Source organism: Micromys minutus (genome assembly GCF_963924665.1).
Source record: "Micromys minutus genome assembly, chromosome: 30".
Classification (NCBI taxonomy): domain Eukaryota; kingdom Metazoa; phylum Chordata; class Mammalia; order Rodentia; family Muridae; genus Micromys; species Micromys minutus.
The window spans coordinates 22,157,105-22,181,130 of record NC_137965.1 but is presented as its reverse complement, the minus strand read 5'-3'; the positions used below and the strand labels follow the sequence as shown (position 1 = coordinate 22,181,130).

Below are 24,026 nucleotides of genomic sequence, written 5' to 3'. Positions count from 1 at the left end.
TACCGAGATAGAAAGGAATTACTTTAAGATAAATATTTTGACCATTAGAATTATTAGAAAAACAAGAGAAATTCTGAACATTAATATAGTGATTATTTGTATTTAAAAGCCTTTATGCTAATACAAAAAGGGAAGAGGCATATCATAAATTTAAAAAAGTATTTGATATGAGTCAAAGTAAAGTAAAATAAACTTTGAGAAACCCAGTAAGAGACAAAAAACTGGGTTAACTTAAAGGCATAACCCCAAACCAACTATTTTAGTAGGTAGATAAAATACCAAGAACTTAAAACAAGTCATGATACTATGCCACAAAAGTAAAAAGACCAACCAACCAAAAAAGCAAAACAAAGCCAGAAATGTGTAATGCATGAAAACATTAATGTAGCAAAAGTAAAAGAAAGAAACTGATACAGAATTGGGAGATGCCCTAATTTGGTTTCTGTTGTGCTAAAACACAGACTAAAACGAACAAGAGGAGAAAAGCTACTTGAATCATACTTTACAATCCAGCAGCAGGAAACCAATGCAAGAACACCAGGCAGGAACTCAAAAACAGTGACCATGCTGCTTACTGGCTTGTTCAGGTACATGCCTAGTACCACAAGCCTACAACAATAACAACAAAAAAAATACACCCCAGGCATGCATGCCCGCAGGCTAATCTGATGAAGGTGATTTCTCAACTGAGGTTTCCTCTTAGGTGGTTTTAGTCTGTATCAGGGTAACAAGAAAATAACCAATACATGAAATAGGCAAGTTTTCTGTGAGATAAAATAAAAAACACAATTTGAAAAGTCCTACATGGAAGTGAATCATTCCACAGCTCAGACGTTTGTAGCTGACTTGTAAATAGAGTGCTGTGCTAAGACTTTAAGAACTTTGTCCCACAATATTTAGTAACACACTAATTTATTTTTAAACAGTCAAGTTTTCTAGTTTGAAGAACATAGTTTAACATTTTAAGGGCCTTATGAAATTTCTGTGCTGTAATTACTAATATAAATAATTTATAGAAAATCAAAATCATAAATAATCATTTTGCCCAGAGCCTAATTGGCCAGAAAATACAAAATGCCTTAGACATTTTGCAAAAGTTATCATAACTACTTTAAAGGTCCATTTAGGAAAAAGAAGAAAACACACACACACAAACTAGTCAATCACCTTATATCCCAATTAATTCCAAGTAATACTAATGTTCTTCTATAAAGTATCTAAAATAATGCTACCACTGTATTAAGCCTTAATACAAGGCATTATTTCTTCCTATATAAGTAAGCTCTGCCACGGCAACCTAGTGCCTTGAAACTATTTCAGAGCTATGGAGATAACTTAGTATCCACCTTTCTATTACAGGTTGAGGCTTTGAGAGGACAAAAATCCTCCCATTTACAAGATACATTAGGGAATGTACATGAATCTACCCCCAAATCCTAACATTTTTAAAATGTCAAAAGAAATTTTACTATATAGCAAAGACAACCAAACAGCTCATTTCCTCTTCTACTCTCAGGAGCTAGTGTGGTGCAGTTTCAGTTTTACTTAGGTAAAATGATAAAACTGCATGATTTTCTTTGATATTAACATTTTAAATATATATCAACTTTACTACTTACTAGGGAGAATTACTTGAAAGGAGTGAAAACTTTCTTATTATATAAGATAATACTCTTCCAATCCAAGGGAACAGATAGATGGATTACAGAAATATTACGGAGATCTAGCATGATGGTCTCAGGCCATAACAGTAGAACTCAAGATGGTAGATGGAAAGAGGAGGATCCGAAGCTCAGGCGGGGGCTACACAAGGAGACCTTGCCTCCCCAACCCCACTCTTGCCTACCCTCAAAGAAAGGAGGCAGGATTATAACAGTTTCTGTTGGGGATAAGTCTCTAAAGACTTTTGAGTATATTTGTAGTACATACTGAATACAATGAATATAGACTTATACAATAAAAATACTATATATAAAATGAGAAAAGCTACTCATGCCTACTTAATGCAAGGCCTATTATAAATTAGAAAACAAAAGGATTAAAGTAATCTATCAAAACAAATGTGAAACAAAAACATTATTACCTTACAAAACAAGTCTATGTATCTGATTCTAATGAATAATGTGTGGCCATTGCAAAATCTTTATTATGCAGTTAGATTTGAATACTGAACTATTTTCTGGGGGGTGGTGGTGGTATATCGTTTGTTATATGCTTACTAGCAAAAGGAATGAAATCTACTTAAGGTTGTTTTAAAACACAAATTTAAGCCCAGCATCACTGATGGTATAGACCTTCAATCCTAGCACTGTAGAGGCAGAAGCAAGTCTTTTGAGCTTCTAGGAATAGGTGAGTCTTCAGAGCCAGAGCTATATAGTAAAACAAAACAAAAATAAACTCAAGTTAAAAACAAAAACAAAAATCCCACCTTTTAGTTTTAGGGAACTATTTGCTGAGCATGCATGAGGACACAAATTTCTACCCCACAAATCCACATAAAACTGAGTATAATGGCACATGTCTGTACTGCCTGTGTTCCTATGGGGGAGAGGAGGCAGAAACAGAAGAATCCCTGGACATTCATATTCCAAGAAGGTTCATATACTCAGAAGAGACAGCAAACCCTACTCAAACAAAGTTAAAGGGGTAGCCCAATCCCTAAGGTTATCCTCTCACCTCCTACTTACACCCTCATTCAAATGCAGGAACACTCCCTGCATGCACACACACATAACATTTTAGTTTAAAACACACAAACACAAACCAAATGTGACTTAAAAAATATTGCATTTAAATTTTCAAAAATGGTTTAGAACTGTGTCACAAGTAGTGAGGATATAATATTTGTCAGATTTCTGAGCCTTAAAAACCATCAGAGATAAAACCACAAACTACATACTAATTCCATTTAATTATAAAGCTCAGATCAAACAATGTTGACAGTGTTCCATGCCTCATCCCACATGCCCTAGGTTCAACTTTCTCCACAAAAAGGGCACAGAATTGGGGAAAATTCTAGAAAAGACTGATGCCAAATATAAGAACACAAAACAATTTTGGGCTTTAGCTGTAAATCTTTAAATGATATCATAAACAAAATAACAGCCCCCCCCCCACATACACACAACAAGAACAGATACTGTACTATATCACTTAAAAACATAGAAAGGAGGGGAAGGAGGGAGGAAGGAAGGAGAAAGGAAGACAAAGAAGAACTAGAAGTTGTTGGATAAGCCTGTAATTCTCAGCACTTGAGATTGCAAGCTCCAGGTCAAGCAGGGCTAAAAAAACAAAACAAAGTAAAATGAGTCATATTTTCCTACAGAATTTGGCTGTAGATTTAAACCCTGGGCAACATCTTGGTGTGAAACCATTAGGCAGCAGGCATTTTTTGCTAAACTAGAACAAATTTCCTAGAAGGTAACTTAGGAGTAATTTTTATTCAGTTTTATGATGATATGTACTTCCAGTTCGATGGCTCTAAATGCTTGGGATATGATAGTCGATGTTCTCATCATATTCCCATTTGTTATTGCCACGTGAAACAACTCATCATCTGCTTTCTCAATTTTCACATTTCCAACCCCAGTTTCTTTTTCTTCTTACAATGTAAATAAAAGGCAGCATCAACTGCTTTAAGGCATCACATTTCATACTAGATCAAGTCTAATCACAATTTCTGTCAATTAATTTCACCTTCAAACACCTCCATCATCCTTGACTCTAGTCCAAACAACTTTTGGGCATCCAGCCATGACCTATTCTGAATAAGCACTTGAATTAAATGCATTCTAAGTGGCATCTAAACATCACCACTGCCCTCAAAGCTTACTAGCTAAGGAGCCAGATGAATCCATTGAAACAGGCATCAAATCATGCCATTCCTGTCCTCAATCTCTTGCAACAACCTATTTCAGGATAAAAACACATGCCTTAACCTACTTTCCCAATTACCTCACACATATCTCCAACTCACTAAACTTTGCTGGGCACCATGGGGTACTTTCCAAACAGTACTTGAGGCCACTGCATTCTCTGTTCTCAGTAATTTTAAAAACGCCTAAGATAGGCAAATGGGTGTATTACACATTTCAGTTAGGTACTTCTCAAAATTATCTCCTCAAGAAGCATTTTGCAATCATTCATTAAAACAGCATCTCCTTAATCCATGGTTTACCATCCCCTTTATTGTTCCTTAGAGATACATAAAAGTAAATACACAATGTAGTATTGTTATTAATCTATGCATAAAAACACACATTTCATCATGTTAATTTTATTTCTGGAAACATTCTAAAATATTTGGACAGGCAGCTTTGAACATTTGAACAACAGCTTTTCCTTACAAAGATATTGTCTGTGATACTATTAATAAGCAAGAAGTACTTAATCAAAATGATTAATAACAACGTAGCCATACATATGATGGCATTTAAAGCATGTCACCAGGGGAAATCACGAATAATACCATTAATGACTCTTTCACAACACAGAAAACTGTAGCTGTACAATGTCACACTAGGAAAAATTATTATAGCTTCTAAAATATGCACTTAGAAAATAAACAGGTAACATTAACATCAGAATTCAAGTATAGGTAAAATTTATCTGACTAATTCCAATTAAATTTCTGAATTTTCTTTTCAACAAATACAGCTAATATAAATAAATGCTGTATTAGTTCTCCCTCACAAGATGAAGTTTAAAACAGTTGGTCTGACCGACCCAGAAAGTAAGATAGTGAATACGGGAGACAAAAGAGTGGGTCTGTGGGTGTGGGGTGGTATTTAAGAGGTGCACAAGTACAGTTAGATAAGGAGTAAACTATAGTGCTTTGTAACAGCAGAATGCCTACAGTTAACAACTTATTGTTTGTAAACACCTGGAAGACTTCCAACACAAAAGAACTGAAAACCATCTTAGTGATTGAGGGAGGGGGCAGAGAGGATAAGAGAGGAATAGGAGAGACAGCTAAAACTCAGGGTCACTTGAGGGACAGTATAGAAGCCTACTATAGTAGAAGCTTCACAAAATATATACATATATGAAAGAAATGTAAATGGAGTCACTAAATACCAGGGAGACAAAGTACCAAGTGCACACCTCTCACTATCAAACGAGACATCCAATCTTTGGAATGCATTGTGTGTAACCAAGTTCTTGGCAAAGGAAATGCACAGAGCCCCAACAACCAGGATATACTGTTGGAGCTTATTGTTTGCTCTTCACAAACTCACAGTCGTGCCCTATTGCTGCACACAATACCCAACTCGTTCACCAAGAAGGTAGGCTGGTGCCCACCTAGAACCTCCACCCCCACTGACTGGTGGTCATGGTACTAGAAGGACTCTACACACTACAAGAGGAGACAGGTTAACACCAATCCAACTACATACCATTTGATCTACAATGGTGGCCAATAGATAAACTGATGCAACAGTGACACAAACCTGAGACCAGAAATCCAAATACTACTGTTCTGACAAAAGAACGCCACAATAAAATGACTTTCAATGACATTCCGCTATATTCAGATTAGTGTCTTGCCTAGCCATTATCAAGAAGCAATGAAGGGAACAAATACGGAGACACACAACTGGACAAGGTACAGAGTGAGAGCCCTTGCTTGGGACACTCAGTCCTAAATAAAGTATCTCCATTAAATCCCTCACTTCTGTGCTCAGGGAATTCTGCTGAAGTGGAGGGAGGGGGGAAATACTGTAAAATGGGCCATAGCCTTCATGTGAAAGTCAGAGGACAACTTCCAGAAACTGGTTCTTTCCCACCACTGTTGAACCTGTGGATCAAATTCAAGTCAGGCTCATATATCAACAAGAAACTCTATCAATGATACAGTGGGTACTTGAAAGTCTTATCTCACCACTAGTTTTTCCTCACCAAATTAAAGAAACAGGCCAAAACTTCCTAGAATTCACTAATAATCTTCTAAATCAGTGCTCTTTTTCTAGAATACCTTTTAGAATAAAAGTAAATTACAAAAGCAATGGCTAGAAAAATCAAATGGGTAAATAGTAAACCACTAGACCATTTTCTTTTTGCCACATTAGGTAAACACCTGTGCTGTTAGATACACAACATTGTAATATTTTCCTGTCTATGAAACTAAAAACCCGTAAGTCCCCAGTCTAGACTACACAGTTACCAAGGAAAGGAAAGAGGAAAAGATTTAATAGTGTGTATTTACAAACAATCTACATGGCTATGTTCCTTAGATATCTATCAACAGAATTCATATCAAATTTTCCATGCAAGGAACCAATTTTGTCAAATGAATAGGAAAATGTTTCTTTTTAATATATAAGTTCACTTAGAAAATGGACTCTGAAGACAATAAGGAGCAGGTTGCTGAGACATAAACAACAGCAGATCCCAAACACATTTATGGAAGCAAGAAAGTGGCTCTGGTGACAGCACATTAACAACAGATTTTCCTAGCTTCTTTAAGAGCAGCCAACTGAAATATTTCCATGTTATTAACATGAGAAAGATGGCTTCATAATGTATTTAAAATCATTTTCTTCTCATTTCCCATTTTAAAAAATAGTACTCTGATATTATGCAACAATATTTTAAAAAAGTGAAGAGTTGAGGGAAGAAAATGAAGAAAGAACTGAAAAAAAAAGTCTCATGAGATACCAGTCTCAAATTTTATTTTCAATGTCTTATGTAAGATTCCTAAATATGACTTTTATTAGTGCTTGTTAGCTGATAAGTGTAAAAAGCATTTAGACTGGTGCCTTGAAATCAATAAAACTCAGCTTTTTGTAAGTAAACAGATTTTACTATAGGATAAGAAGGTTTTACTATGTAACATTAACTTATTTACCAAAAGAAATATGCCAGAAGAGAACCTAACATATGAGCAAACTCTACTTTCCTATATATTGCTTAACCCTTTTTATTTTTATTTTTATTTTGTTGTTTGTTCAGTGTTTCTTGAAACAGGGTCTCTCTACATAGCCCTGATTGTCCTAGACTCAATTTGTAAACAGCTGGCCTAGAACTCAATAGATTCGCCTGCTTCTGCCTCGAGTGTTGGGGAGGGACTGCATGCATGTGCCGCCATGTCCAGCATACTTAACTTTTTTAAGAAAAAGAAAACAGAGAACCAACAAACCAAAAACTTTTAGCATCCTGATTGCTAAATCTAGATTCTTCTCCTATAACAAAGCAATTTTAAAAGTCGACTCTGTGTCTTTTAGAAAGTAGGCTAATCAGGCTTGCTTCTCTAATCACTTCCTTCACAAAATTAAGCAGGAAGTTCTAGGTAAGAATTTAAGCAATCCTTGTCTTTTATACTATATATTTAATGGGTTATACATTATTTTCATATTTGTGGTTAAATAAAATCTCTAACAAATAACAACCCACCCTTTATTAACATTACATTTTCAAGTCAATCTAAAGGGAAAAGGTGAAATATAATTCAAAAGGTGAAAATTACTTACTGCAGGTACCAGTAACTTCTTCACTTCTTCAACTGCTCTCTTCAGCTTTATTTCTGCTCTGTTCTGAGCATCTTCCACAGTGATTAGTACATGTAAATCTTCATTTAGATGCTCCCAATTGGGCTTGCCTCTATTTTGCTCCTCCTTAAAAAAAAAAAAAAAAGAAAAAAAAAAAACTTTTTTAACATGCACCTGTTTCTATTATTTTGCTAGGATGACAGTACAAAGCTTTACAATTATTTTCCAAAGTAAACAAAAGCCTTGCAATAGAACTGCAGTCAAATGAGAATTCAGCAAACATTCATGCTGCACCTATTATATATCCAGCTGAGGATAAAGTGACCAAGACAATCAATCACAAGAGATAGTATTGCTACTCTAGGAAACATGTGGTGCCATTTTTTAACTGTAATGAGTAACTCTGAGAAGCAAGAGTTCAGTATTTTACTTATGAGAGAAATTAACAAGGTTAATAAGCAAGTCACTTAGTATCACAAAAAGAAATTACCAATGTGAAACATGAATCAAAACTTTCATCCTGGGAGGGAGATGGGAGAGAGGGAAAAGGGAATAACATTTGAAATGTAAATACATATAATATCCAATAAAAGTTTTTTTTTATGAAAAAGAAAAAAAAAGAACACTATGAGTATAGAAAAAAAAAACCTTTCATCCCTCCAATTTAGTTATGGCTCCGTTCATTACAACAGGTTTAAATAACACTGGTTTCCAGTTAACACTAGAAAAAGTATTTTGAAAATAGATATCATGTAAATGAAGTCCTGGCTGCTGTATTTTAAGTAGTAAATGGAAACAATAAAGCACAGCAAATGACTAGATATTGGTTTAATTATATTTCCAGTGGCTTTTACTTTTTAAAATATATACAGTGAAGAGCTGCTAGGCAAGGAAGCATCATTCTTCTTTGGGGATGTGGCCACTGCTTTTGCCATGTTCCAGTGGCTGGCTGTAAATGGGCTTAGTGAGTTTTTAAAAAATAAAAGATGAAATTTGGGGTCAATATATGTGGGTTTCCTGGAGGAGTATCTAGCATGTTGGATCTGATGTGTATATGTATATCTGTGTGCATAAAACATCTTGAAATAATAAAAATGAGCTCTAAAGTACATTCTTTCACTGTATTAAGTCCTAAATACATGGTTCATAGAGAATCATCTATGTCATTTCTTTGCTAGGCTCTGGTTATCATGCAAGCAATACATATACATACTGAAAGCCTTACCAAACTACTTATAAGGGCACATGGCTACATGCACACTTACATAATTTATAAACATACAATTTTAAACTCAAAAACAATTTAAGAATGTGAGCATAAATATAACTGCTACCCAAACATAAAGCAAATTATCAGAGGTAAACAACAAAAATACTCATTGTTAGACATTTCTTATAAAAGCCGTTACTGTGTAAATTACCAGCAAAGGAAGTAAACTGACATCATAAAAAAAGGCTTTCCTTTTATTTTTCAAATTGAGGGCAAACAATGAAGACAAAAATAAGATTTACCAAGTATAAGATTCGGCTTTATCAGTTAGTAATTTCAGTAGGAAAATGCACCAACATAGTCAAGGCATATGCTTCTGAAGAGTAGACTTAGTCATAGTGAGCTAACCAGAACTCAGCAAACTAGAAAAACAGCAATAATCAAGCACTGTGTTAACTAGTAGTCCAAAGCCTGTTTCATTACTAGATAACACCACATTCCTTATAACAATACATCTTGGCAGAACTGTATTAAAAGTAAATTCCATGCAAATATCAATGTAGAATATGTTGGCAGTGTATCATCAGAGAGTCTGAAGAGCACCCAAAATAAATAAATAAATATTAATCTGGCTATTTAAAATATTTTCAGTTTAAGAGATTATATAAATACCAGTTAGTTCTAGTTAATAAATGATGGTATAAGCTGTTTCTTTTTATCCAGGATGCACTCACTATGAAGGACATTAAGAGTAAAGAGTTACTGAATCAAAAAACTGGGAACCCTGAAATCATTTGCATGGCAAAACAAAACATAAATACTTTTGTGACAATAATTTTAATGTTAAAGAATGTTTGTATTTCTCACCAAAATTTGTATTTTTATTTGTTTTTGTTTTTATATATACCTTAGGTAGACTTGGGAAAACTACCTGTACACCTAAATTCATATATGTATATGAATTCCAAGACAAAGAACCAGGAACAATGCTCACTTCTTACTCTATCTGAAGCAATCAAAGTATATGAGGCAACTAGGCACTGAAGAAGAGAGATAACAATGGCAGAGACAGGGACCAGCTGCAACCGCCCTACTTAATAATCTCAACAGCTTTAGTCTAGGCCCACTAGAAGATACTAAAAGATAGCAATTTCAGAGTCCAGGAAAGTAAAGCAGGCAGGGCTGAAGATTGCTGAAGAGCTATTAGGATCCCATCAAGTACTGTAACTCAACAGTTCCATGTAGGCTGGGCAGATGATTCTAAAGGTCAGAAATCCGTTTCCAAAGGACTCCACATCATAGACTGTGAAACATCTCATGAACAGTATCTCAAAGGGAAACAATTCAACTTAGTATGAGCCACTATTCAAGTATTACCTTAAAAAAATTACAAAATAGACACTTAGGGAAGCTAAACTTTTTCCAACGAATTCAGCCACTTCCTAGAACAAAACTGAAAGACATTTATAAGAATAAAAATATGTCTTTCCAATAATGTTTGCTCCTGTGTAGTCAGAAGTTAACAGTCTTTAGAGCTGGGAGATAGCTCAGCAAATAAAAGGCTTGCTCTGTGAACACAGGGACTAAGGTCAGATCCCTAGCACTCTATAAAAGACGTGTTTTGGGGACAGGGTGCTAGCATGTGTTGCAGGCAGGGTGTAAAGGGCTCAATGGCCAGGTAATCTATCTCAAACAATGGACTCCAGGGTCATTGAGAGACCTATCTTTAAAAATAAGTAAGTACTGGATAGACAGTTTAGCAGGTTAAGAACACTGACTTCTCTTCTAGAGAACCTGATTTGATTCCTAGCATATGGCAGTTCACAATTATCTTACTTGTAATTTCAGACACATGAGACCTGACTATTCTGTTCCCGATGAACACTGCACAGAATGCATAGATATGCACACAGACAAAACATCCATAAACACGAAAGGTAGAGACCCAAGGAAAAAGATAGCCAGCCTCAAAAGGAGAGGGGGGAATATAAATGGTGGGATCATTAAAGATTATAAATTGGACACTTAGGACAGAAAAGTCAATAAAACAAATCTAGGAATGATATCAAAAACATCATTACAGAAGCAGTATTTTACAGACAAAAAAACTGTATATGCTTTCAAATCCCTATTTCTAAAATCTTTCACTGTGCTCTTCCCTAATATTGTCCATCTACACCATATCTACAATTCGTTGTACTTATCTGTACTATTTCACTCATTTTAAGACATGTCTACATTTCTTTTATTATTGTTTGTATGGTGTATATGGGGGATACATGTCCCAGATCTGGTAAAGGGAGTTCAGGGAACAACTTAAAAACAGATTAAAGATGAGGCCACAGGATCCCCGGGAAATGCAGTTACAGATGGTTGTGAGCTGCCTGGCACACACCTAAAATCCCAGAGCTTGTGAGATGGAGACAGGAAAATTAAGAGTTCAAAGTTATCCTGGGCTATGTGACACCTTGTCTCAAAATGCTGCTCATGTCATGCATATCCTCAGGAACTTTCTAGTATATCCCTCATCTTCTCAGATACTGGTTATCAGTATTTTCTATTTGTTAGAGAGCAGCCTAATTAGAGTTTTATGTATTACACTGATACTCTGAAAGACCAAAAAAAAAAAAAAATCTGTTTAATTACATATTTCTGTTATTCTTTTTCAATTTCATTATCTTATATTTCTCAGTTCCTTTTTAGTTATATGAAGCTTAGTTTTGTTTGTTTTTGATGTTTCTAAACTTGTAAAACATTTATAAATAAAAATACCCTTTAAACAAGTTTTTACCTCACAAATTTTTCTGCCTTGTATTCTTTTACAAACATTCAACTAAAAATGTTTTCTGGTCTCCTCCGTATGTCTTGGCCAATGAGTCACAGGAAGTTATGTCACTGATTTTCAAAATATTTTCAAGATATTCCTTGATAATCATAATTTAAGTTATATAATTCTCATCCTTTCTTACCCAAGACATGTATAGGTTCCATTCTAGTGCACAAAAAAGAAAACATAAATTTTCCAATATAGTACAATATTTATCAAGGCCCAAGGGAAATAAAGTCTATTTCTTCAGTCCAAAAACCTACTTCTAATTGTGAAATTATTGTTTGTGCCTGCATTTACTTTTTTTGGCTCATGTATAAAGTTCTATTTACGCTTTACATTATCCTGACAGAGTAACCATTATCATTACAAAGTATCTTTCATTTCATTTTGAAAGTATTTTATTTTACATCAATAGACAACTGCTTGCTACCTCCTAGAAATACTGTTTTCCATGTTTGTATTTTCAACCTCCTTATATCTTTCAACCTAACAGTACGTCTCTTATGGATGGTATATCTCTTGATAGCTTTAAAAAGGGTGTGTTTCTTCCACTGTTATTTAAGCAAATTGAAGCAGGGCTGGAGCTACAGCTGCTCTGTTTAATAGTCTATGTGTGCAACTATTCTGCTGTTCCTACAATTCCTTTCCATACTTTCTATACCATATCAGATCCTGCAGTGTGTGTTTTTAAATTCAGATACTGTATTTTTAATGGATGCATGTGTGTCTAGTTGTATGTCTGTACCAGATGTGTGTACAGGAACTAGGAGAGGTGTGAAGACATGAGAAACCCTAGAACTGGAGTTTAAAAGTGGTTTTGAGTGACCATGGGGTGCTGGAAATGCAACTCTAGTCTTCTGCATGGGCAATAAGCGCTCCTAACCTCTAGGCCAGCTCTCACTGCTGTAGTGTGTTCTATAATTATATTTTACTTTTTTAACTTCACTTTAGGAGCTTTTTAATTATACTTCTTAGTAATGTTTTATGGTTGCTATCATGGAAGGGGAAGGTAGTAATATAAATTTTAATTGTGCATGATGTACTTACATTTACTTCTTTGCTATTTCACATCTTATGAAATTTTATAACCACATAGGTTCATATATACATTAATATAATTTAAGAAATCTACATGAAATAGCTATTATCTTTTATAAGAAATTATAATGTATCCAGTGAGGCTTTTTTATATATATTTACTAGAATATTTACTATTACCAGTATAGTCATTTTCCTTTAAGTAGCCAATTTTCAATTTTTCTTTAGCCTAAAAGATCACTCATTCACATTGTCTAGTACAATCAATATGCTGGCAATCAGCTCTTGTATCTTATTTAACTTTCATTTAAGAGACAGTCTTTGCTAGTTAGATAATTCAGATAGTTAATATTTTTAACTTCTAACATTTAGTTTATTTTCTCTTCCCGTTTATTTTCAGTTAATAAAATCAACCACTTAAAATTTCATGTATAATTCTCGTTTCTCTCTGCCTTCAAGATGTTTTCATGCAATACAGATAGTGAAACTAAACTAAACTAAAATGAAAGCCCTCAGAAAAAAGAATGGGCTAGTGATCTGGAAAGCAAATATTCTTTAAAAAAAAAAAATCAAAATTTCATTCTGAAGCAGAGAATAGATATGGGCTATATTTTACTTTTTAACTTTGCCTCAGTAGCTTTTTAAACTATACTTCTACACAATGTTTAAAAGGTTAAGTGATCTATTACATTTACTACTTTACCAACATACATTCATAATCTTCCTGCTTCAGCATTCTGAATATTGGGAATATAAATATGAACCACACTCAGATAAGACTGGCTGTTGGTATCTGGTACCAAAGATCTGTTCTGATACACCTCAGTTTACACCACGTTCTGTGTTCATTCTACATGCTGCTGGTTGGATATCTACAGCCTACTTATTTATGCCTATCAACAAACTTCAGAGATTCTAAGCCATTATTTCCTCAAACATTTTTTCCAAGCTTATCTGTTTTCCTGTTTTCTTGGATGCCAAATGTGTGTCTATTAGACCATCAACATCAAAGAAGCCAGGAGAAAAACATGACTTGGATCTTACTCTGGCCTACAAGCAACAAAGAGCATGTAAGAAAAACAAAACAAAACAAAGAACCTGGATATACATATTGAAGAAAAGTCCTATGTAGTTTAATGAGGACACAAGAAGCTAGAAACTAAATAGGTGCCCCACAAACTCTGATCTACACCTACAATATGCAAATCTTCATTGTCCTATCTTCAAATACATTGTCCTATCTTCAAATTCGGTTAAGATTATCTAGTTATTAAATTTATTTTATCAAGAAATTCTATACTGAAGTTTGAAAACCTCTAATTGCTTATATTTTCCTTCTGGTATTGTTACCTCTCCCTATATTAGTTTATCAGAACGCAGGGACTGCCCTTTTGAAACACCTCTGGGGAGAGGCACCATAGTTATGCCTAAAATACCAACATCTATCCCATCTATGATCTGCTGAGTGCATGAAAGGGCCTGTCTTGTATACCAAAACTGCAGTATCTCCAAGACACAACAACAGGAAATCCAACGATCCAGTATTGACAGTGTAGCAAAAACCAGAAGCCAAGAAACAGACTAATTGCAATGAACATTTGCAAGTAAGATATATGAACAAAAGAGTATACTGTGTGGCACTGTGACATACTACAGCCTCCACAATAAGATTGGGGGGGGGGGGCTTTTGTATTTTTACTCTTATTTTATGTTCTTTGAAGGGAGGCTGCAAGGGCATTGGATGGATACAAAGGGACAGGGAGATGACTGGGATTGAGGTACATGATGTGAAATCATGGATAGTGTCTGAGTAATTACATGTAATCCTTTACATGTGTACACATGATGAATACACTCCCACACATAAAGAAAAGAAAGATACTAAGGATATGAAATCTGTCTTAAGATACCCATGAAAGCCTGGTACCTGAGTTTGGTCTCTAGAATCCTGAGTGGAACACGAGAATCAACTCATGAAAGTTGTCCTCTAGTATCACAAATGTGCCACAGCACATGTATACTTTGACACACGTGTTCACACATAGGCGGGCATATGCTCATACACAAACAATAATAATTTAAAAATACAGTATTGAAACGGTAACTAGATATAATAAGAACAAATTAATTCAATAGGATATTTTTAAACCCAGGGACTGGCTCAAGCATAGCAGATGAAAGGTCGAAATATATTAAATTTCCAAGTGTCTCCCATGTGTCATGCATGTGCAGGCTTAGAGGTTACTGAAAATAAATTACTGTGAGATAAACCTGTAACTGACTACAGAACATAGCAGGTATTTACATGAAAATATGGATGTGTTACAGAAAGAAGAAAATCACTCTTTTGATGAAAATATTACTTAAGACTGAAACAACTTCAAAAGCTCAAGTAAAAACCAAAAAAAAAAAAAAACCAAAACAAAACATCAGATACTCCGTAGCTGTTCAAAACAAACCACATGATGTAAAAGGGTCTGCTTTTTCTACATTTGTACAATGGCATTTCCTACAGCTGGAATGACCTCAAGTCAAGTACCACAGAACTCTAGCACACTCCGATTTGATTGTTGATCCTTCTTAAGCTGTTTTCACAAAATAATGCTGACTGAAAAGAAGTACAAAAATCACAACAGACTAACATGTTTTTATTTTATTTTTTGAGACAGGGCCTCTCTACGAAGACCACAATGGCCTTGAACTCATACAGAACTACCTGCCTCTGTCTCTAGGTTGCTGGGATTAAATGTGTGTGTGTCACTGTGCCTGACTTCAACAAATTAAGTCTTAATTTAAAAGGTAAATTTTCATGAGAGTTATCTTCTGAAACATCTGTTAACTCCACTAACAGATTACAAAAATAAATTATTTTTCCTATAAATGAGAAAAAAATTGGAAAGCAATTAGTATAGTAGTGTTTTTTAAAACAAAGTTTAATAATCCTAAATTCTTAGATTTAAAATTAACTTTTTAAAAGGACAAACAATTAAGTGAAATAAGGAAACGTTTAAAGTGATGATGTTTTGTTTTGTTTTGTTGGGGGCATGGGGTTGCGGACATTTCAGTAGTTCCCTGGTTTAACCCAAATCCCTGAATCTTGAAGCCTTTGTTATCAGGCTGAAACTATCTTCTCCTCGGGGACTGAATGACTAGAAAAAACTAATTTGACACTAATTGAAACTAAAATGTTTTAAGCCTGTGTTAGATGTCTTTAAGTTCAATGAGAAAATATAAAAAGAGCTTATATAGTCTGAAACCTTGGAAATTAGCAGCTATAAAACCTTCAACGACATTTAAGGGTGTTAATATATTGTCTCTCAAGTTAATAATACAGTGAAAAGAAAAAATCTACAATAACCCAAAGGTTATTATGGTAAACAGATTTTAACCCCAAAGGACTAACAAAAAACAAAGATGTCAGGAAACAGCTTGGGTGTGGAGAGAGTTGGGGGTGGGGTGTCTTTCTACCAGAAAACCAAGTATAATTTAACTGGTTAATACAAGTATTAGTTTTAATGGTAAGGTCACTGGTGGAACCACTGCTTTCCATATCAAAAAAGCAGGTAATTAGCAGTCCTTCTGGCACCATCCCCTATCACCAATGCACACAATAGATACACAGTAATGGCTCTCAAAGCCCATGCTCTATTACAGCAGAGTTACATTGGTGTGTCAGAGTCACATTCGCTTCTCTATTACACAAGCATACATTTACTGCTCAGCCAGACACCTATAATTAAGCAGAAGAGGACTATAATGCTAATATTCAGGCTAGCTTGCAAGTTAGGGGGTCCCCCCTCCTCCCCATAAGGATGATTGCCTTTCATTTTAAAGTTTGAAGTAGCTACAGTTCACTTAGTTTTGATTACATAGTAATTAGATATGCAAATACACAGATCCAGAAAAATACATTTTCAGGCTTCAAATTGTGAGCAATCAGGCCCATTCTCTTCTCTTGCACGTACAAGCAAACTCATTAACCAACTATTGTCTCAAAGCATCTCAAAGCTTCAAGCTCCCCCACCTCCTTTGGTAATGTCATAAACATCCCGAATACATGCAGCTGCCATCTCTTTTGGTGACATCCTAAATGTGTACTCAGGAGCATGGAAAATTACCAAAGAAAAAAAGAGCATACATACCCAAGCCTTAATACCAAGTTACTGAGGTTGGCTAATGGACAACTTGCTATAAAACTTATTAAAATTACTTTTAATATACAATTTTAAAGCTTAGTGTGTATTATTTTAGCTAGTGTCTATAATTTAAAGATAATACATAGCTAAGTAAAAGAACTGTTTTTGAGGCCAGCAAGAGCTACTTATTAAAGTTCCAGGCTAGTCTGAGATAGAATGAAAAACTGCCTTTTAAAAAAAATCCAATTAAATGATACCAATAATTAATACACTAAAAGAAAAAATCCACAATAGAATCTGGATCCAGCAAGAAAGTTCAGCAGGCAAAGGTGCTTGTCACATAAGCCTGGCAACTTGAGCTTGGTTTGCCAACCCCAAAAAGGATGGAACAAAATAACAAACTCCAAAGTTGCTGAGGCAGGCAGGCAGGCAGGCAGAGAGATAATAAACCTAGGGTTTGGTGGATTCTAGCAAAGGCTCTATTAGTGAGCTACCCAGTACTCAACCCCAGACAAAAAAATAATTAACTCAGGAAAAATAATATCAATTATGCCCACAATTCACTGAAATCAAAAAAATTATTACTCTTGGCGAATACAGCCTTTGTAAACCAACACAAGTAAATAACAAACTCAAGAGAAACACTGAGTTGTCTATTTAGAGGATAATACTAGATTTGGAAATCTAGTAAAAGTTGAAATAGTCTCAAAGTGTACAAATAAAATGAATCTGAAACAAGACTCCATCTCCCACAATAACTACAAGAGCCTAACCCATCCATTCCTTTTCTTCAACTGTACTCTCTATTATTCCAAAGAACGCTTTAAATTTTATATTCCATGATACCAGTCTTCTACTCCCAATAATAGTCAAATTCTCCAAGCCATCTACAGGCAATACTATGAACAGACACTTTGTCAGAAGCCCCATAATAAACACACACACACACACACACACACACACACACACACACACAAACCCTTTCTCTCTTTTTTTCTCTCTTTTTTCAACCCCTATCACAGACACTTCCGTTTTATGCTCACCTGAGTGTTTCTGCACTTGCTGTAACTTCAATCATTCTTAAATCCTACTGTGGACACCAAACATCACCCTTGGTGTGCATCCACAACTCAAATTTAAATGTTTCTTTTCCAGTCTTTGTGTGGTGGCATTATTTAAAAGACCTCTACCAACCATCAATCTCCCAAAGGGAAACTATCTGAGATGCTGTTGTTCATGAACTTGTTTACTTTCTGTCTCAAGTTATATCTCATAACACAGCAAAGACTTCTTATTCTTCTATGTGCCCCCAAAAGAAACAAAAAAGAGGCCTAGAATTAAGAGACTTGTATATACACCAGAGATGAGGTGAACAATGGATATAGTGCTTTCAATTTTAAAATTATCTCAAAGTGACAAGTTAAAAAGATACTAGATTGCTAAGCATTTATTTTTCAGATCTGCTATACAGATTTCTCTAAAAAAGCCACTCCTGAACAACACAAGATGTTATCAATAAAAATAGATCCCACTTCTCCTGTACAAAAAGACCCGTGCATCCGTCATCACTGAGGACTTCAACTGTTCATGGGCTTTCATTTTTACAGTCATGTATACACTAGTGGTATGGTCTGGATTTGTTGCCAAGCTCAGAAACACAATGTTCAATAAAGAATGGCAAGTTGGACCTTTCAGGAGGTATCCTGCTCATAAAAGGAGCGAAATAAGGAAATATATTTGTTCCTTCCATCTGTTCAACCATATTTCTCTTTTGTAGAGATTAACAGCAGTAGAAGCTCCAATGGAGCACAAACCTCAGCAAGTTGCCTCAAAAACAGCAGTAAGCTTCTATTTATCATAAACTACCCACTCTCACATACTTTGTTAGTGTCACAGACCTTACTGATGAAAGAATTCTATTATTTTACCAGGGAGGGAAAAAGGGAGGGAAAGATAAAAAGACAAAACAAGACTATTTTAACAGCAACTGGTCTTTGGTAATATCTTTTTGCGTACACCACATAAATAGTTTCTAACTGTACAAAGTTAGCACTCAAGGATTTGGGGATCTGAAGACTAGGGACAAACATCAAGAATCTTGAACTTTTTTGGCAGAGACTATCATAAGGTGCAGTTTAACTAAGGAAGCTAAGGACAAATTATTCTGGGGATTTATTGTACCTCTGCTTTGACTACAACAGAATGAACCATGTCAAAATACTACCAACAACTTTATTTGACAATTATCAATGTTTACTTCCCACCAAATGATTCCTAACACTATGGCAAATATATATTTAAAAATTTTTACTTAAAAATTCTCCCACTGCTTACTTCTGTATGTCTATAGAAACATGAGTTATTCATAGCAGACTTGTTTTCTGTTCATAGTCTACAAAATAAATCTTGCATTTTTAAAATGTGTAGTAAATTCCAGTGAAGTTTTTCTAAACCCTAGTTACTGAAATTTTAAGACAAATGAAAAAGAGTGAGCACATACTCAAGACAGACCTAACACGAAAATCTTATGCTTTTAGTTAATTCCATGAATTGAACAAATGAAGTAGTAAGTGTCCAGTTCTAAATGTGACAGGTTAAATTACTGAGTGTCTATACAATCAGTTTCCAGTGCTCTGGGAATGATGAGAAAAGTTATAGCAATAATATACCTTACATTATTTGGGGCTAACTGAGATGTAACCCTTCTATCCCCCTCAGACCTAGGATGATTAAAAAACAAAATCTTTAATGTGCGAGCAAAATATGAGGTGTAATGACCAAGAGACATCATTGTTTGTTTGAACATAAACCATGTCTTATAACTGGGATATAAATGTAGCAAAACTAGATGAAACAAAAGTACTTAAATAAATTCCTAGACAGTAAGTACCTCCCCCCAATAATCAGAAGCTATATAAAAACAATAAATATTAAATTAATTGAAATTTCATTAAATTAAGATCTTACCAAGTCAATTTTATAATTTTTCTTATACTGAAACAAGTAAACTATGCCACTATAAAAGCAATTCAAAAGGTTTGTCATTAAAACTGTTTTACAGGGCAAAAGTAGGTGCATGAGAATGGAATTTACACCATCCTACCTTATCAAATAAGAAATCAAATAAGCAGACCTGATACTGGGAAGAAATTAGATAAAGGATACAAATTCTAAATTCAACAGAAAATAGAGGTTATAAAAAAGTATTCTGGCCTATCAGAAAGTGGTATCATTAACAAAAACATCAAAAACTGGGCACAAGTCATGAACCAACCCTAAAACCATTAGGCAAATGTCTGTTGGGAGTGGAAAAAAATAGACTATCCTTGGCTATAAATTTAAAGGGGGAGAAGGTAATCTTATTAGGGAAAAATATGGCAAGCAAAACTCTTAACCAACTGACCAAAATGTTCACCACAAAAAGCAAAAAGAGACAAACCTACTTTTTTAACTGCTAAATGATACTAATGGGAAAAAAAAGTCACTTTAAAAAAATAAACAAATAGACTCAGCATTTATAGCTATGGTAAATATTTCTTAAACATGATTTTTACAAGGGGCATTTGAAATCAATTACTTTGATTGAGTGCCTTTGTTTTAGAAAGAATTAATTCTTTTATTTCCTAATCGTTGGGAAAAAAAACCGCAATCATTTAAAAGATCCATGCATGTATTGATACTAAGATACTAATAAGAATTTAACAGCCTTTCTGTAATAAGAGGGACTGAGGGGCTGCAGCAACTTTTATTGCTGATGTGGCTCAGTGGTACACTTATTTAAAGTGGGATATATGTGAGAAGATATTCTGAGACTGTGTAACAACACTATATCTCATTAGTTCTATGACCTTACTAACCCATTCCTACAGAGCCACTATGTTTAAACAAGGCATTGAATGTAAGCTTTTCATATGTTTAACGAATGCCCAATGAAGTATATATGATCATAGATGTTGTGGGTTGTGCGTGTGATCAAGGAAAATTTTAAATTACACATCTAATATTCTTATCTGAATAACATGAAATCACTTATCAAATATATTGTGAGCAGGCAATCCAATACAAAGATATATTATACGAGAAAAAAAATATTCTTGCCAAAACATGTGGCTTGAATTTTAATCATGAGAAAATAAAAAAGCTATCAAATCATTCGGAATGAAGGCCAAAGACATTCTATTTTAAATAGAAGAATAAAGGATACAGCACCCAAATGCTGTTTTTGATATAGACTGAACTGGCCTGGGAGGGTGGGGACATACAAGTAAAAAATTTAGATAAATCTGAATCCGGAAAGTCTACTGAGTATGAGAACAACACAATATAAAATCTTTGCAATTTGATAAAAGTACCTTTTTAATTTTTTCATTATTTTTAAGTTCTCTGTGTGTGCACAACTCTGTGTACAAGGAGTATTGACATCTATGGAGTCCAGAAAAGGGTATCAAATACCCTGGAGTTACAGAGAGTTGTAAGTCACCCAACATGGGCATTAGGAACTGAAGTAAGGGAAGTAAGGTCCTCTACAACATCTGTAGGTGCTCTTAACTGCTGAACTCTCTCAGGTCTCTAGACAGACAGACAGAGATAATTTGATCTGTCTTAAAGGTTATTTTAAAATAGAAGAGCAAAAGGAAATTGTAATAAAAGTATTTCAAAGCTAAAGGACTAAATAAAAAAATACTACTATTTGGGTAGACCCCGTTGTTCATTAGATTCACGACATGGCCTAACAATATGCTGTGTGTTTTCTGACTGTCATTCTTCACTGCAGGATTATGGGTAGGAAAATCAAGCAATATAGCACACAATATAGACAGGTGGCATTTTCCTATCAATTCTGTTATTACTAAACAGAATGTTCTAGAAAGAAAATGTGACATATATAACCAAACTACAAAGGTACTCAAATATCCCTTAACTGGCTGTAATCCACTCAAGCCTGAATTTTTAAAGGCTCATTAAGAGAACCTAGTGATAAAATAGACTCTCCCTTTACTGAAACTCATGCCTGATTTCACTAGACATGGACAATTAACTTGTCCTGCGATAAGATCTATGGCAGAATAATTTAAGTTTTACAGGTTACTTAAAATGTTACTTCATTTTAATAAACAAAATTCTAGTTTGGGTGGATCCTTTTACCCCTTAAAAACTGTTTCACAATTTTAACAATTGTACATCAAAGTAAAATAATAAATAATTATTATATTACTATATAGAGTCCTTGACTCTATATAGTAAAAATGTAAACAGAAATAAAACTAAATAACATAATCAATATTCTAAAGTTACTTTCTGCTTTTGAAACACATAGAGAGAACAGGTCCCACACGAACTAGGTGACAGCTTTGGAACTAGGAAACGTGCACAAGTTATACTACAGCCTGTGAAGAGGTTAAGTCAAGTTATTCTATAGCATGTGTACAGTCAAGCACAGCAAATCAAGCACGCTTACAAACACTTGGCAGCATTGGCTAATTTTATCTACTGACAAAGGTTAAAATAAGGTTAAACTGTCTTAAAAAGTCTTTCTCTGAAAGCTAATTTTACTGCATTTAGCAAAGCAATTGTCTACAGTGAGTTTGATTTTTCTTAAGAGTGTTTTTAAAACCATAGATGCTTTGAAGAGAATTGATTTAGTCTTTTGCAAAAGAATGTTAAAATGTCAATCTGTCTATCTCCTGTAGGTCCATGTATGAACACTTGTCTACCCTTCCAGGGGAGTATCTGGAAGCTGTAGGAGGTGAGATATAAATGGCACAACTGCTGAGGTGGTAGACTTTGGAGTGATACCTAGTTCCTCTTTCACCTCACCTTTTTGTTTACTCTTTGGAAGAAATGTGAAGTGCAAGCCACACCTGGAATTTTCAAGATGGACACAGTGATAAGACTACATCCCAGACCAAGAGGATGTTCCTTCCTTAAGTTACGTTTGTCAGTTATCTGACTACAGGGATTTAAAAGGAACTAATACTTCTTGAAAAGGCTTCTTTCTGTTTTCATAACCAACCTCTTCCAAAGCTCAACAAGACATCACATAAAAGTGTCTTAGAGTTTCTATTGGTGTGATGAAACATGACCAAAAGCAACTCGGGGAGAAAAAGATTTATTTCACCCACAGTTCCATGTAACAGTTTATGGAAAGCAATGAGGCCAGGAGCTCACGAGAAGCAGGAACCTGGAAGCAGGAGCTGATGCAGAAACAAACCACTGAGGAGTGCTGCTTACTGGCTTGCTTACCATAGCTTGTTCAGCCTGCATTCTTACCACCATCCTAGGAATGGCACCATCCACAATGGGTTGAGTCTTCTTCCATCAATCACTACTTAAGAAAATGCCCTACAAATGGATCTTATGGAGGAATTCCTCAACTGAGGTTCTCTCCTTTCAGGTAACTCCAGCTTGAGTCAGGTTTACATAAAACTAGCCAGTTCCTAAGTAAACCAAGTTATTAGCTGTCAGCTACACAAACACCTTTAAGACACTGGCACTGTCCACTATGGCAAAAGACACTAAGTCAGGAGGCACGTTATTAATTTAATGTTGTTATTAATATTAAGGCCAGAGGACTGCTAAGATCCTGAATGCTTATTTTCTTTTATTTTTAATGGATGTAAGATTTTAATTTTAGTTTTGCGATGCTTAGGGAATCACATTTAATTGTTAGGAAATGGCAGAATGTGTTTATGAGTTAAAACAACAAAAAGTTTCTTGCCACTGTTTAGAAAAAAACTGTGTTATAAAATCATTCTCAAAGAGTGATCAACCTTGCTGTAATCACATTATAGAACTTTCCTAGCACACAGAAAATCCTGGACCTCTTTTTCATGACTAAAAACACTTCATTCCATTTCAAGAATGTCACCTAAAAGAACCATGCAGTAAGTGCAGCCTTTCTACACACATAGTTGCCTTCATTCTCACTCTGGTTTTTATGTGCACCAGCAGGTTGCTCCATGGGCATGGGTGCACAAGAGTAAGCATTCACTTGCAAGATAACATTGGGTCACTTCCAATATAGAGTTATTGTGAGGAAAGATGCTAGGAAAATTTCTCCACAGGTTAAGCATATTTTCTTTAGCACAAAGAAACATGATGCTGACTGGACATTTACAAATTGTATACACATACTAAAATACCATACTGTACAACATAAGTGTATCATTTATGAGCCAACTAAAAATAAAATTTCTATCTAAAAAAGGATCAAAAAACTGACTATTGGAAGACATGAATCTTACTTTATTACTAGGACAGAATTTGTAAGTGGGTTATCTGAGGCTTCATTATCATTTGTGACTTGCCTCTTCAGCCCATCTCTT

At 34.8% G+C, this 24,026-nt stretch overlaps 1 protein-coding gene across 6 annotated transcripts in view; it reads right to left on the bottom strand.

Annotated features, from left to right (window-relative positions):
• The window catches only part of QKI (QKI, KH domain containing RNA binding), a 104,137-nt gene that overhangs the window by 27,433 nt on the left and 52,678 nt on the right, over positions 1 to 24,026 (bottom strand). For all 6 annotated transcript variants that reach the window (XR_013975630.1, XM_080941821.1, XM_080941822.1 and 3 more), the window contains exon 4: positions 7,470 to 7,613. Coding sequence is in view for 5 of the 6 variants with exons in the window: in XM_080941821.1 (XP_080797947.1) it covers positions 7,470 to 7,613 (144 nt within the window). In the remaining variant the exon portion in view is untranslated. The remainder of the gene's footprint in view (positions 1 to 7,469; positions 7,614 to 24,026) is intronic.